At 53.1% G+C, this 11,618-nt stretch overlaps 3 protein-coding genes across 4 annotated transcripts in view; 1 reads left to right on the top strand and 2 right to left on the bottom strand.

Annotated features, from left to right (window-relative positions):
* GPATCH4 (G-patch domain containing 4) overlaps positions 1 to 93 on the top strand; it is a 7,583-nt gene extending 7,490 nt beyond the window's left edge. The window contains exon 9 of the mRNA XM_017852425.1: positions 44 to 93. Within this exon, the coding sequence (XP_017707914.1) occupies positions 44 to 93 (50 nt within the window). The remainder of the gene's footprint in view (positions 1 to 43) is intronic.
* A 529-nt stretch (positions 94 to 622) lies between these two features.
* Positions 623 to 3,184, bottom strand: NAXE (NAD(P)HX epimerase). Of its 2 annotated transcripts, XM_017852519.1 has the most exons (6): positions 2,939 to 3,184; positions 2,716 to 2,824; positions 2,450 to 2,560; positions 2,255 to 2,368; positions 1,374 to 1,521; positions 623 to 1,040 (listed from the first exon to the last, which is right to left on the bottom strand). In XM_017852519.1, the coding sequence occupies exons 1-6, from the start codon at positions 3,175 to 3,177 to the stop codon at positions 838 to 840; spliced, it is 924 nt and encodes a 307-aa protein (XP_017708008.1). In that variant the 5' UTR covers positions 3,178 to 3,184; the 3' UTR covers positions 623 to 837. The 2 variants fall into 2 exon arrangements, with proteins under 2 accessions (XP_017708008.1, XP_017708009.1); XM_017852520.1 differs by lacking the exon at positions 2,255 to 2,368.
* A 2,530-nt stretch (positions 3,185 to 5,714) lies between these two features.
* TTC24 (tetratricopeptide repeat domain 24) lies at positions 5,715 to 11,059 on the bottom strand. The gene is given in 11 exon segments (XM_017852514.1): positions 5,715 to 6,039; positions 6,462 to 6,558; positions 6,680 to 6,736; positions 6,739 to 6,792; positions 7,275 to 7,381; positions 7,532 to 7,654; positions 8,559 to 8,650; positions 8,975 to 9,087; positions 9,253 to 9,381; positions 9,990 to 10,193; positions 10,354 to 11,059. Coding segments are annotated over 11 exon segments (1,764 nt in total). The 3' UTR covers positions 5,715 to 5,957.
* Between the last annotated feature and the right edge of the window lie 559 nt (positions 11,060 to 11,618).

The following is an 11,618-nucleotide window of genomic DNA, read 5'->3' as shown; positions in this document are numbered from 1 at the left end:
TGCAGGTCTTCTGCACCCCCACTCAATGAGGAGTCCCTCCCAGAAAGGAAACTGATCTCTGGGATGTCAGCTGCTGAGAGGAGCAAGCGGTAGTACCATCCCTTAGTTGAGGGAGTCAGCATAGTCCTCTCTGCAGCTTCTAACCCAGGATCATCAACTCAGGTGCCTAGAGAAGCCAGGCAGCTAAAGGATAAGGAATGCTGGGGGCTGTGGGAATAGGAATGCAGATACCCTTTGAAGGAGCATTCCTGCTAAAATTAAAAGAAGCTGAAAATGTAGACCTATGTGAAGTGCTCTGATTTTTAAATATTGTGAAGGTTAAGAAAAACAAATTTAGGTCTATGGGCTAGATTTAGCCCACAGTTGCCAGTTCCTAGCACTACCAAATGAATAATAATCAGCAGCTTGGGCTCCTAGCCTAGAGATAACTGGCTAGGACTGACTGGCTCTCTGTTCCCAGCCTGGGAAGGTCCTGAATACAAATTAGAAGATACTTCTTGGAGGCCTTTGAGGAAATTCCGTCTGTTAACCTCCTTATAGTCTTGCTACACTGATAAGTGAACGTCGCTCCCTGTCTGTGTCCCAAATGAGTAAGAATTGTGTAAAGGACAACACAACTCACTTGGCATCTAACAGTCCATTTTCATTGTTTCCAAATACCATAGCAACCTCTTGCCCGTTGTGTTACCCCTAGAGAGATGGCACCCAATCCCCAGGGTTGCTCCCTGATTTCCACCATTCACTGACCTTTATTGCCAGAGGAGCTCCCAGGACTCCACAGTTCCGGAAGAGAGGGGCTCTAAGTCTTTATTGGGAAGAATACCCACCCACTTTCCCTCACTGCAGACGATAGACACACGCGGTGTCAGGGTAGGGTGGCAGATTCAGCTGGTACTTCTTTTCCAGAGCAGGTGGCACAAAACGACCCCCCAGGTAATGGTAGCGACCAGTAAACTGGGTTGCAGATTTTTTGGGGGCTGTGAGGGAGATGAGCAAGTCTGGCTGGATCCCTCCAGAGTTTCCCTTCTCCACGTCCCATCCTGAAAAGAGGGTGGTATTCAGGAAGAGGCCAGATGTCTCATCCCCTTCTACACCTTATTTTACCCTAGTCCCAGAGAAGTGGGAAGTCCTCTCAGTTCCCACCTGAGGAACTCTCATCCAACAAGCTCCATGTACCCTTGGGCCGTGGTCTCTTCATGGGGCCAACATGTAAAGGGGACTTCTGAATGCTGTTCCCCAGCCCTGATGGGGGTGCAGAAAGCTGTGTTCTGCCCCTCTAGACTAAAATTATTTTAGACCTGGTGTGGGCAAGAGTCAGGAGGGTAGGGCCCCAATCTCTGCCCACCCCTGCCCCACCTTCTGGGTCCCAGCACCTGAGGGAATGTCGATGCTAGCAATGGGCACAGTGAGTCCCTTCAGGATGCTCAGGATGCTGTGGAACGGTTCCCGAACATCGCCCTTGAAGCTGAAGCCAAAGATGGCATCGACCACCAGCTCATACAGTTCATCAATCATCGTGGGCTGTGGTGGAGCAGGAAAAGGATGTCAGAGCCAGCAGCTGCACAAACAGCCTTAACTGGAGAGGGCTGTCCTCTGCACCTGCAGACCATTCACAGAGACACAAGTATTGTATCTCATTCAGAGGGCAGCCTGAGGCCTAGAGAAAGTGTGAGTTGGTCACTGATTCAGGCCAAACTGAGACCAGACAGTTTTTGTTCTCGGTGCCTACCTGCCCGCCACTGGGGAGGCTACAGGGTGAGATAGCCTGAGACCAGGTCAGGAGAGCCAGATTATGGTTTCAGCTCTGCCATGATACAATTCAGTGACTTTAAGCAAACCACTTCTCTCCACCTCAGTATCTTCATCTGTAAAATGGGTTAAGGAAAAAAATTACCCAATTTCCCATCCCTTAATCCATGCATCTGCAGGAAGGGTTTCAGATAGGGCAGCCAACTCTGGCCTCTGAGGGGCAATCATGTGTTTACTGCATGCTAGGGCAAGAGGATCTGATTACAGACTGGAAGGATGGACCAGGGAGATGAAAGGGCAGGGAAGCTTTAGAGAAGGTGGTGTGTGGGACTCATGGAGCACACTTTATGAAGGGGGAGAAGGCTCTTGCACACTTATTTGAATACCATCCTTTAAGCATCTTCTGTACCAGGGACTAAAATGAGCTTAGCCTGGAAACACGATGGAAGAGCGGAGCACAGGCAGTGGTTACTGGGAGATGAAATATTCAACTGGAGCCGCCTACCTCTGAGGGCATTTCCCCAAGGAAAGGGATGTCCATTTTCTGACACTGGGTCACCAATGCAGTGAAGAGGGGCTTGTTAGGCCTTTTGGGGTAGTAGATGGTTGGCTCATAGCCCTAGGAAGGAAGTGGTAATTCAACCCCAGATCCCAGAGCCCTCACACCCTCCTCCCCGACAGCCCCTCCCCACATACTCACAAAGAGTTTGAGGTGTCGAGCACAGACCAGACCATCTCCTCCATTATTCCCCGGGCCACAGATGACCAGGACAGTAGGGGGGCTCCTGGACATGGACGTGGGGGGATATGCCTGAAGGCAGAGTCAAGGGTGGTTCAGCGGGGTTTCAGGCGGTAATAGACCAGATTGGCCCAGCTGTTTCTCCCACCCCTTTGTGCCTGGGCCAGGGGGCTGGGACAGTGACTCCTCCCTGGCTGCTCCCAAAGGTCGAGAGTTGTGCCACTGACCTTGGCGATGGCTGTGGCACAGCTCAGCCCGGCCAGCTCCATAAGTTGGTCCACGCTGAACTGGTATTCGTTAAATAGCTCCTGGTCCACGGCCTGGGCCTCCTCCTGGCTGAGGAAAACCCGCGGCCTGAGTCCCGCCCCTCGTGTTCTCCGTCGCGCAGGTGGCCTGGCCGTCCCAGGCCCCGCCCCGCGGCAGGGCAGGCCACCCGAGACCCGCGCCTACCTCAGGTACTTCACCGCCGTGCTCGCCATGACCTCTGAGTCCCAGCGGCCACCCGAGTTCAGTCGCTGCGGTCCCCACCAGGTGGGTCCCCAGCGGCAGGCGATGGTCTGGCTTTTGATCCGCGGCAGGCGCGAGCCAGCAACCAGCAGCCCGAGGCCCAGCAGCGTCCGCACCCCTGACATCCAGCTCGCAGAGCGCTCGCCCCCCGCCAGGCCCGGCTCGATCCGACCCCGGCGCATGCGCGGCGCTCGCCCCGCCCCCGGAGAGGCCGGGCCAGCACGCGCGGATTCCGGAAGCGGCTCGGGGCTGGAGTCTTGTGGTTGTAGCAGCCCTTGGGCAGGGCAGCCGTTTCCACCTGGGCCACCTTCCCTTACACTTGGGATCCCAGCTCTCCTCAGGAGCGTTTACAAATCGCCACACATTTCCAGATACGCCGAAATGCCTTGCTCCCAACCGCCCTTTGATAATAAGTGCTGGCTTTGTAACTCTTTCAGAAAGGTGTATGGTATAGCAGTTAGCCTTTATTCCTGCCCCACTGCTTAGAGGCTGAGTGAATGGGGGAGCTGCTGGTGTCAGTTTTTCGCCTATACAACAGGGAAACGAGTACATACTTCATAGGTGCTAATGCCTGCAAACCGGCGCAGAGGGAGTGCTATAGAAATTAAGCTACTGTTGTTATTTACATCACCGAGCCTATGTAACTTAGGCCCCCTCTCCACTAAATTAGCTTCCCCTACCTCTATTTTACCAGGATATCGCGCTGTACTTCCCTAGTCATACTTACCCCTTTTACTGAGATAATAGCTACGAAAATAGAAAATTATCCTTAAATAGGTTCTGTAAGCTATGGTTTAAAATGTAATTGAAACCATAGGCTCTGTCAGGCCTCTGAGCCCAAGCCAAGCCATGGCATCCCTGTGACTTGCACGTATATGCCCAGATGGCCTGAAGTAACTGAAGAATCACAAAAGAAGTGAAAATGCCCTGCCTCTGCCTTAACTGATGACATTCCACCACAAAAGAAGTGAAAATGGCTGGTCCTTGCCTTAAGTGATGACATTACCTTGTGAAAGTCCTTTTCCTGGCTCATCCTGGCTCAAAAGCTCCCCACTGAGCACCCTGTGACTCCCCCTCCTGCCCGCCAGAGAACAGATCCCCTTTGACTGTAATCTTCCTTTATCTACCCAAATCCTATAAAACGGCCCCACCCTTATCTCCCTTCGCTGACTCTCTTTTCGGACTCAGCCCGCCTCCACCCAGGTGATTAAAAAGCCAAGGTAGGAAGATGGCTTGAGCCCAGGAGTTTGAGACCAGCCTGGGCAACATAGTGAGACCCTGTCTCTCTCTCTATATATATTTTTTAATTAGCCTGGCATGGTGGTGCACCTGTAGTCCTAGTGGGAGGCTGAGGTGGGAAGGTCGCTTGAGCCCAGGGGTTTGAGGCTACAGTAAGATGTGATCGTGCCACTGCACTACAGCCTGAGCAACAGAGCAAGACCCTGTCTCAATAAATAAATAAACTCACTTTTTCCTCCATCACTGGAGGAAAAATATATTATTATAAAGAATAATAATAATACAGAAAAGTAACTTACTTTAGTCGAGTCTTCTAAGGCTCCAACTTAGTTTTTTTTTTTTTTGAGATGGAGTCTCACTCTCTGAACAAAGCTGGGGTGCAGTGGCCAGATCTCAGCTCACTGCAAGCTCCATCTCCCGGGTTTACGCCATTCTCCTGCCTCAGCCTCCCGAGTAGCTGGGACCACAGGTGCCTGCCACCTTGCCCGGCTAGTTTTTTGTATTTTTTAGTAGAGATGGGGTTTCACCGTGTTAGCCAGGATAGTCTCGATCTCCTGACCTCGTGATCCGCCCGTCTCGGCCTCCCAAAGTGCTGGGATTACAGGCTTGAGCCACTGCGCCCGGCCCCAACTTAGTTTTCATAGAAACAATGATTAGTTTTCCCACTCTCAGTTCATCAATTTATTTTTTTTTAAAGATAAATTTTCTTTTACATCGACATGGGGTCTCACTATGTTGCCCATGGTGGTCTCAAACTCCTGGGCTCAGGCAGTCCTCCCACCTTGTCTCGCAAAGTGCTAGGATTACAGGGATGAGCCATTTCACCTGGCCTGTTCATCAATGTATATAGTATTTAATTAAATTATGAATTACAGTAACACATACAATGGGCATAAACACACTTGGTATTAAATCACAACTGCGTCTGGGTAAGCAAGGGCTTAGCTGGGGAAGTGGAATTGCACAGCATTCTAGAAAGTACTCACTGCCTGGGTTTGATTCCCAGCTTCTCTACATACTAGTTATGTGATCTGGGAATTCAGACGACTGAAGCTTTGTGCCTTATTTTCCTTATTTGTTAAAGGGGATGATGATAGCACCTCATATATTTGTTGTGAGGATTAGAGGAGAATACACTTGTGAAGCACCTAGAATAGGGTGGGGCATGAGCCAAGTACTTAGGGAAATGTTACAGCACATCATTGTCCCTGTGGCTGCTGGCAGGAGCTGTCCTACAGGCTACAGGCTACAGCCTAGGCCTGCGCCCAGCATCCCCTATGTTTCACAGAGGAAGTAGGGTGCATCGGTTGGGTAAGATGCCTCTTCTGTAGTATTATATCCTCATTTCCCATAGGCAAAAATGGAGGTCTGGAGACAGTCAGTGACTCCAAAGCTACTTGACCACGAAGTCAGTTTTTAGAACTCCCAGGCCCCTAGCAATCATAAGATTTGGATCCAGAAAGACAAAGGGAATTTGCCATCCATTTTCCTTTTTTATTTTACCTACTGAGTCCAAAAATCCCAAGGAAGAACAAACAGAACCTCTCAGGGCCAAGCCTGCAAAAAGCCCTTGCCCAGCCTCCTCAGGAGTCCACTAGCTGCATTGTGTTCCGCATCCCTGCAGAGCTGAGCAACTGGGAAGAGGCTTGGTCCCCAGGACCCCCTAGCATGTGCGTGTTGGGCAGGTGCTTCAGAGATGAGGGCTGCGGCCGGCAGGGGGAGGTCACACGATAGTGCAGATGCCTGACTCCATGGGTCTCCTCTGGCAGCTCCTGCTGAGGCTTTCCCTGGGCCACTTGGATGACCTGAAAAAGGCAGGGAGGGGCTTGCCAGTGGGGGTGACTGGGGAGACAGCAGGAGGCAGCCTGCCCTGGCTTCAGCTTCCTTTGCCCTATTTGGCCCTTACCTCTGCTGGTGGGCTCCAGAGAAGGAGGGAGTTGGCTTAAGCTTCATATCCCCCCATCCTGCAGCACCCTGTCTTTCACTGAGGCCTACCATCAGGCCATTCAGGAAGCAGGGCATACCCCGGGCTTCCAGAGCTGGGTGAGGGTTGTTCACATTGCTAAAGGGCAAAGACAAAGGGGAGCTCGGGGCCCTATATCCCAAGCATGAGAACCCAGCATCCCCTAACTTCAACAGCAGTCGTGTTCCATTAATATCATCCCAAGCCACATATTCTACTTTCTTTGCTATTCTCCAGGCCTCCTGCTCTCCCCCAAGGACCCACCTATTGACTTGAGGGCCATTGGGTACCAGGATGCTAGGGTACTCCGCTCTGGGAGGGCCTCGACCTACAAATGGAAAATGGGCCCTGGGTCCTGGACCTAGATGGAGAAGGACAGACACATTCATCACATGCCTCTCTGCACCAAGAACTATCATGGTAGAAAAAAGCTCTGGAGAAGAACCAGGAGTTGGGGCGGTGTCAGGGGATGCACTGCTCACTATACTTGGAGGCTTTGCCGAGGACTATCCCACTGCAGGGCGTGTACTTGGTAAACATGGGCAACTAGAAGCTAGATGGTGGGAATGATTCACTGTGCCTGGAAGGAAACACACTGAAAAGGAGACATCGGTAAATTCAGGTCAGCTCAATAAGTAGCAAGGAACTCTGCTCCCCGAGTTGCAAGTCTTTGTGGGAGAGGCTATTGAGTAGTGAGCTGGGGATTACGAACAGTGCCCAGTGCTGTGTTGGGCACAAAGTAGGCTTTCAACAAAACCCTGGGGTCCAAGATCCAAAGTTCTAGAAGTTAGGAAAGCCATGAGAGCAGGAAGAAAGAGGCAGTTCTAGAAAGGGTTCAGGGAAAATGGTCCAGGGCCTTGAGAGACAAGCAAAAATCAGGGGAGGGCTGTTGGGGAGTTGTGAACTGGGACAGTCAGGGTCAGGGGTGGTGCGAAGTTGTGCCAGGCCTCAGAGAAATGACAAGAAGAAGGCGGGATGGCAGGATGGGTGTAAGAAGTGGAGGCAGGCAGGTGGGGGCGGGAGTGCCACATTTGCAGTGGGGAGAGGCACCACCAGGAATACTCTACATCAACTCACGCTCCAGTTTCCCTGGCCCAGCCCTCATGGGAACATTTGCCGACCTCTCCTCTTTTTTCTCTTGGTGGCCCTCCTCAAACTCTTCATCTTCCCACCCACTGGAAGATCTGTAGGGTCAAGGAACCAGGGCACAGCTTGGCAGAGCAACACCAGTCCCCTCCTCCCTGGGGGTATGCATGGGGTCCTACCCCACTGTGACAGCCCCCAACACCCTGCAGAGGCTGCATACATCCCTGCCGCACCGTTCCCACCCTCACCTGTGCTGAGCACCTGCTGCACTGCTTCCTGCCTTTGCTGGGGTCCCCTCCACCTGGCTGGCCCCACCTGGAGCCTGGAGTCTTCCCGGAGCCGAGGTCTGGGAATGAAGCGGAGTAGAGGGACTAGGTCTGAGAAAAACGGCCATCCCAGCTATGTGTGTGCCAGGGTCTCAGAGAATACAATTCTGGGGTGAGGTTCTTTGTTCTGTTAAGGTCCCTGCTAGTAACTCTCAAGCTTGAATTCAGATTTAGGGACTAGCAGACCTGGCCAGCGTCTAATGGCCACCCCATCCCTTCTGGGGCCTGATATGGTAAAGTCACAGAAAGTAGGTGGCAGACATTGGCTGGGACCCAGGTATTCTGACCCCTCAATCCAATCCTCTGCCTGTACCAAGCAATTTAATTTTTCTTGCAGATTTTAAATATGGTGTCTTTAAATGTGATCTTTAAAATGCAGGAGCATAAAATCTATTACATACATATAAATATTAAAGTATAATTTCAATTCCTGGAGTGGTAAGAGGTTTTCTGGGGTTGTCTGAAAATGTGAAGGAGGAGGCGGTTGGAGAGTCAACGAATCGTACAAAGAGACCCGGGGATAGAAACAAGTTAAAGCAGAGACAGGGAAGGAGTAACACGGTGGAGACCCACAGAGAAATGAACTCCAGAGACTTAAAGACGGCAGAGAGGGACTTCCTTGGAGCACATCGCCATCCTGTGGCCATTTAGGGAACTGCAGCCAAGGACTTGAAACTTTCTATCTCCTTGCACACATGGTCTACCGATTCTTTTAAATTTATTTTTAATCACCTACATATCAGCCCTTGTGTTGGAGACATGCCGCAGTCCCCCACCCACCTCCCACCCCTGGAAAGTGATGTATCTCATGCGCAGGCTCAAGGCGGATGAACACAGATGAGCGGCCAAGCGCGCCGCATCCCAGGGAACATGGGCTCTGCTTACCACCAACCCCTTCTCTGGGTAACCTCTCTCCACCCCCATCTCCTTGTCTCAGGTGTCATCTCACCAGGGTGTGACCAGCCCCACCTGGGCCAAGTGCGTCCTCACGGTGTCTGCCAGCTTGGCCACCAGCCGTTCTCGCACAGAATCTGGCTCCTTCTGGGAAGAGGGTGATAATAGGTTAATGGGGAATGCCTGGACTTTGTGATCCTCTGGGGGTTGGGGAAGAAGGAAGCAGGAAAGGGAGGAGGGAGCAGGACTTTGTTTCCCCCTCTCTTCTACCCCATCCCCATGCCTTTCCCAGGGTCCTGCCACCACCTGCCCAGAATTGCGGACAGTGATGGACTCTTCCTCACAATAGTATCCCAACACCTAGCACACAGTGTGTCCGATGCTGTGGGTGAAGGCAAGGAGTGAAGGCAGGAATGTCAGCCAGAAGAGGGATAGCAGGGGAGAGGTGGATTCTGGGATACAGGGTCTCACCTGACACTGGGCCAGTGCTTCCTTATAGTACTTCAAGGCCTGGTCATACTGCCCCAGCCTGGCTGCAGCAGCCCCTAGACCCTCACAGGCCTGCCACTGTCCCTTCATGTCCCCTGAGAAAGACAGCCTGGAAGGTCCTTTCATGGCTCCCTACCCCACTGACCCGCCCCTTCAGAGGCACTCCCTACCCTCAGTTCCCCCCATCTGCCTCCCCACCAGCTCCTAGGACCCTCAGCCTCCCCGCTGGCCCAGTCACATCCCAACCCCCTCACGCTTACCAGAGTCACGGGCAGCCTGCAGGGCATGCAGGTAGTTGTCTCTGGCAGCCTTGTGGTCCCCCAGCTGGCTCAATGCAAAGGCCAGGCTGCCAAAGCTCCGACCCTGCTCCCACCGCTGCCCCACAGAGCCTGAGGACAGAGCCCACCCCATCCTCAGAGGGGACTCTGGCTGCTGGGACATTAGGACTCCACCCTCCAGCAACCAAGACAGAGCTCCCAGGAGGCCTGGTGCCCAGCCCCAGCACACTCCAGATGCATCCGAGAGGCCTGAACCCTCCACTCCCAGCCTGGACCCATCCTGAGTTCTGGTGTGAGTGCCTCCACCTGGCTAGTTTGAGTCAGGCAACAACCTTGTGATGCAGGCAAGGCAGGTGTTAATGGCCCTGTTTTTATAAATGCGAAAACTGAAGCTCGGAAAGTGAAAGTGATTCCTGAATGTCACACAAACAGTCAGCAGAGGGGCTGGATTCCACTTCAGGCCTCCTCTCCCAGCCAGTACCCTTCCCCCTGCCCACTGCTGCCTTCCCAACCCTGAGGTCTCGGCCTCTGGGCCCACAACCCTCTGTCCTGTCTGACTGTCCCATCTCCTGCACTTCCAGCTCTCCCCGACTGGTTATGGGTTTTCAGGCTCCATAAGTGGTCCCAAAGGGCCATCCACCCTTAAGCCTTGGGGCCCCTTTTGGAAACCCTTCTTAGTGTCTTAGTCCCAGTCCCATTCCCCGGCCCCGGGCACCCACCGTGCAGGTCAGCAGCCTTCTGGTGAAACTCCTGAGCTTCCTGATAGTTGCCAAGGGCGTTGTGGGCCATCCCGAGGTTTCTTAGCACTGTGGCCTGCTCTCCTGGCACCCAGCACAGAGGAAGGGCCTGCAGGAAGGCCTCCACAGCCAGCGGAAACAGCCGGAGCTGGGAGTAGCCCAGGCCTAGGTCATTATAGAGGTGCCCTAGAGGGCATAGCCAGGGTCACTGGTAGCCGGACCAGGTATAAATAAGGCTGGTACAGCCCCTATCCACTCCTCCAGTGTTCCCCAAACCCAGCCCTCTGAATAGCACCAGGCTTTGTGTCTCCCCAGATCCCATACCTTCCCTGCCCGAAGATCTTACCCAGCAGTCCCCTCTCAGTGCTCCTCTCGGCAAGCCTCCGGCTTTTCTCCAGCACCTGCACAACTTCCCCTACCCGATGCCGCCCACTCTTCAGCATACATCCTGCCGCAGCCCCCAATGCCAGGGCTGCGGCCTGCAGCTGCCTCTCTTGGATATAGGCCCGGCTTGCTTCCTGCAGGCAGTGGGCTGCTAGCTCAGGCTGTCCCAGAGCCTGGTAGCAGGCTCCCATTTTTGCCCAGGCTTCTCCCTGGTCACCCTGTGGCTGGTAGTGGCCCAGGGCCCTGTGATACCAGGCCAAAGCTTGAGGCAGCTCGCCAAGGGCATGGTAGGCCAAAGCCACATTGAAACACTGGTCTCCATGACGCCTGCCCTGTGCCTTCTCTTCAGGGTGGGCTCGCAGGAGCAGCTCAAGGCCTCTGGCTGGGTCCCCAGTCTCCACATAGGCAGCCCCCAGGTTGAAGGCACAGGCCCGGAGCACTGGGGTGTCCCCAGTTTGTGGGGTCTTGGAGGCCAGAAGGAAGGCCCTCTGGAAGTTGTTCAAGGCTTCATGGTTCCGGCCAGCCTGAAGGGCCCCGTGGCCAGCCCTGGTGAGGGCTTGGATGCTCGCTTCTTGCCACAGCCACTTTCTTTTCTTCTTTGTCTTATTGGAGCTTGAAGGCTCAGGCTCTGGCCTCTGGGGCACATCCTCAGGGTTGGGGGAAGACATAGAGCTGACAGAGGGGAACAGAGGGATCTGTATGTCAGCCTTGGCTTCCTCTGGAGCAGGACCCCCTTTGAGAAATTCAGCTCTACCCCTGCCCTAGCATGACCCTCAGGGTTTCAAGGATTGCTCTCTGACCTCTCACTTTGTTTCTTCTGTCCCACTGGGTACCATATCCACTCTCACTCTAACGTCCTGACTAATTCTTAGTCCTCCTTCAAGACTCAAGTCAAGTAACAGCTTGCTTCAGAGCACACCTTCTTCTCAACGAACTGGGTACTCCTGTGGTCCCATAGCACCTGATGCCTATGTCTTTTATAACATTTATCACACTGGGTCAGAGTTGATGACTTTCTTGTCTTCCCCCCGCTGCTAGATTTGGAGCAACTTGCAGGGTCTGGCACATAGTAGATTCACAATAAATGTTTTGGAAAGAGATGAAAAGTTCTGGAGATGGATGGTGGTGTTGATTGCACAATAATGTGAGTGTACTTAAGGCTACTGAACTGCACATTTTAAAATGATTAAAATGGTAAATTGTATGTTATATATATGTTACCACCAT

Source organism: Rhinopithecus bieti, unplaced genomic scaffold (assembly GCF_001698545.2).
Source record: "Rhinopithecus bieti isolate Rb0 unplaced genomic scaffold, ASM169854v2 scaffold_33937, whole genome shotgun sequence".
NCBI classification, from domain to species: domain Eukaryota; kingdom Metazoa; phylum Chordata; class Mammalia; order Primates; family Cercopithecidae; genus Rhinopithecus; species Rhinopithecus bieti.
Note: the sequence above shows the minus strand (reverse complement) of the source record. Positions and strands in the feature narration are given on the sequence as shown.

Coding starts and splice junctions, on each gene's coding strand:
- NAXE (XM_017852519.1), bottom strand. CDS start 3,177: ATGCGCCGGGGTCGGATCGAGCCGGGCCTGGCGGGGGGCGAGCGCTCT. Junction 2,561..2,715: donor GTGCCACAGCCATCGCCAAG/GTCAGTGGCACA, acceptor CTCTGCCTTCAG/GCATATCCCCCCACGTCCAT. Junction 1,522..2,254: donor TTGGGGAAATGCCCTCAGAG/GTAGGCGGCTCC, acceptor GCTCCACCACAG/CCCACGATGATTGATGAACT.